The 3,467-nt window shown below is 43.3% G+C and overlaps 1 protein-coding gene across 1 annotated transcript in view; it reads right to left on the bottom strand.

Moving 5' to 3' along the window:
* Positions 1-1,321: 1,321 nt before the first annotated feature.
* SPSB1 (splA/ryanodine receptor domain and SOCS box containing 1) overlaps positions 1,322-3,467 on the bottom strand; it is a 5,128-nt gene continuing 2,982 nt past the window's right edge. Inside the window, exon 2 of the mRNA XM_009701602.1 lies at positions 1,322-1,939. Coding sequence (XP_009699904.1) covers positions 1,812-1,939 — 128 coding nt within the window. The 3' untranslated portion in view covers positions 1,322-1,811. The remainder of the gene's footprint in view (positions 1,940-3,467) is intronic.

Below are 3,467 nucleotides of genomic sequence, written 5' to 3'. Positions count from 1 at the left end.
AGTAGGGCTCCATACACAGTGAATTTGTGTCACACCCTGTAACAGAAACTAGTAAAAACCTCTACATTAAAAAAAATCATATAATATTAGATTAAAAAAGGGGCACATCACACCCCACCCAGTCTTGGCACCAATGCTGTGCTTTAAAAAATATACTATGCAAGTAGTTTATTTTTAAAAAAAGGTACCCTACAGCAGCTGTTTAAAACATGTTCTTATACATACACCACAAATATATATATTAACATTTTCAACAACTAAACTCATTTGTACCTACACAGAACTGAAGGGATAACTCAAAAGCAAAAAACCAACCACACACACATTTTTCAAGACAAAGAAATGTGCAAAATAACCCCAGAAAGGCAGCATAGTAACCTGTGGAGAGGTCAAGAGAGCAGCTCCTGCTAGTAAAGGAGTGTTATCCTCTTTACTTGGCTACTGAGGTGAGAATCTATTTGGGATATGCTGATTTTGCCTGAATTGCTTGTCCTGTTTATTGCAGTTCTCTCCTGCCCCACACCCCTAGCCCTGGACAGGTTCAGTTTCTTCTTGCTGTGCCTGAAGATCACCCCACTGGTCTCCATTAAAGCCTCACAAGTCACATTCTGCAGCGATCACCTTCTAGATTTCTCATCTGCTGACAGTACTTCTGCAGCCACACTGGTACCATCTTCTCTGGGACAACTTCCCACCTCCGAGCAAGAGACAGAGAGAACTATTCCTGATGCATAGTTAAGTGGAGATTATGCTGATGATCTATGACAGAAAAAAAGCCCGGTTTGGATGACTTTAAGCAGTTTATTTAAGAAGAGAATTCCCTGGCAGAGCCATTAGAGAAACACATTAGTATGTTTCTCTGAAGCCTTAACATGGAACAGGCTATACAGAAAGCAGACCAAAGATGGCAGGACCTATAGCTGTAACAAATCTCAGCTCATACAGCCTGTCTCACCCCATTGCAGGAGAAGTTTGTCCCTTCCATGTCCCCACATCAGCGAGCAACCCCTGATCCCAGACTAAAACCTGCAATTTTAAGTCAGGAAGAAGAGGGCAGGTAAATACCCAGTATGACTGCTCAATCAACTGAGTCAAACCCACTAAGAAGAGGCAGAACAGAGAACGGAGCAGGAGAACTGAGAAAGCAATGGTGATAAACAAGAAAGCAGAATTCACTGTCTATGAAATAACGTTAGAACATGGTGAGAAGTCCTGGCAGAGATACAGACATCAGCGACATAACCACCTTCTCCAAATTAAAAAGTGTCCTGGTGGAAGGGTTCTTGGGTTTGGCGTTTCAGGGCTTGGGGTTGTATTATTTTTTTTGGTTCTTAAAAACTCAGCAATTAATTCTTGGTATTCCAGACTCTTCCCAACTCTGCTGGCCACCCTGTGCCTTTCCATTCTTAGGACCTGGTCTTAACATTACCATTCCTAATGCTTTCTCTTCCCCCAAATTACGTTCTTCCCTTTACCTGGTACAGAAAAATCATTCACTCCTAGGCTCTACAACCCAAAGGATGCAGTACAGCCTTTTCTCAGGAGAAGCAAGGAAGCACAGAGCTTCTGTAAATGTTCCTTTTGTAAGTGTGCTGGGGAAGTGACTTCCAAAGAACAAAACACTCAGTTGTGAAACAAGGATTGCTTGAGAGCTTGCCAATAAGGGCACATGGAGACTTAAGCAGTGGCAGGAATACTTTGGCCAAGGAGTTCCAACAGTAGCGATGACACGAGGGTGGAGAACCCATTGCTCAGTGGGTCAGCTCCGATACTTTGCCTTGGTTCCAACTCTCTATCCTTGAACATGAAGGTCATTGGTAGAGCAGATAACTCTTCAGGGAGGCTGGCAGTGGCAGCGTAGGGATCTCGTTCAGTCTTTCCTTGCCCAGAGCAAGCCTTACAGCTCGCCGACACAAGTCCATCAAAGGCAGTGGTTCAGCTGGAAAGAGAGACCCAAGACATTAACGTCCCAGCCCACAGGTTACACATTCATTTTGCTAGTTCTAAAAACCCCCCAGAAAAGACTAAGCAAGAAAAGTGAATGCCTGACATGTTTGCAGGACCCAAGCCATTCCACATTCACATATCGGCAACTTCAGCTCATCAAATACACAGGCAGAGCATGATGCTTCTGTAGAGGTTATTTAAGCCATACCTGTGTGTGAAGAACAACAACAAAAACCTGGAATCCCCTGATGGAAGTTCCCCCTGCACAATACCATTCATTCAAGTCAGAACACATCTTCTAGCTTGTGCCTCTTACTGCAGTATCCAAAAACCTTTATAAGAGATTCACTGAAGTAAAAGACTGCAGCAAACAGTCTGATAGCATCATTTGGTATTGGTACCCAAGAAGTACCATGGATTTGTCTCATAGTAGGATAACAGCTGTCAACCCCTTCATTTGTACTACATACTTCCCATGAAAAACAAAGCCATCTGTCAAAGCTTCATGTCACTACTTGTATTGTGACATCTTCCATTAGAGGATTCCCTCCCACGTCATAAATCTGGGAAAGAAACAAGCCTTTGGCTATCTTTTTTTTTTTGCATCCTGTACTTACAAACACTGAACAAGATAATACTAGTTTTTCAGGAACAGCATATGGGGCCCTTTGATGCTTAAGAGTCATACTCAACATAGAGGGGACTAAGGTCAAAGCCAGAGTCAACACATCACAGCTGCACTGAAGGCAGATACAGATTAGTTGCTCACAGCTTCTGTTGCTAAGTCTGTCAAAGCTCACCTTTACACAGCATGCTACTCAAGCCTAAGGGCTTTCTCCTCCCCCAAGGAGAAGGCTAACACAAAGACATCCCAAATTAAGCAGATAACTGGACATCCTTCTAATAGCCTGAGGGCTCAGCATGCACCATTAGAAAGCTTCCTTTACAGACATCTTGGGCTGAACACTGACACCTAAAAGCATCCACAGGAATGGAAACGTTTGGCTGAGAAGTTGCAGTTTTCAGGAACCTTGAATGATGCCAACAGCTCTAGCTTCCACTACTACAAGCCAAATTAATCTGACTGTTCATACAGTCGTTTTAAAGAGCTGAGACACAGGGAAAGCTTACTTTTTCTGAGCATGGTCACATTACTGCATTTTTTGCCAGAACTCATTCCATTAAGGGACATACAAGTCCCTTCCTTCCAGGTTCAAAGATAACAGCTAACACGGAAAAGCTCAAACAGAAGTGTTGTTAGTAGCCTCTGATCAGGCCACTCCTGATTCTGCTCTGGAACAAAGTAAACAGACACACTGCTCCATGTAGAAAACACCTCCAACGAGAAGTGGAGAAAGCTAATTCTTATCTAATTTCTGGCAAAGAATCTGTGAGAAGGAGAATTTGTTAGCTGAGGAGAGACTTGGTAACAAAGTCAGAAAATGCATGCTTGTCTTGGTCTGTCCCTCAAGCTTGCAGCCAGAGCTGAACTAATGCCCTGTTTGCCCCCTCTCTTTCCC

This window comes from Cariama cristata, unplaced genomic scaffold (genome assembly GCF_000690535.1).
Source record: "Cariama cristata isolate BGI_N322 unplaced genomic scaffold, ASM69053v1 scaffold8756, whole genome shotgun sequence".
In the NCBI taxonomy this organism is placed as follows: domain Eukaryota; kingdom Metazoa; phylum Chordata; class Aves; order Cariamiformes; family Cariamidae; genus Cariama; species Cariama cristata.
This window is presented reverse-complemented; position numbering and strand designations above follow the sequence as displayed.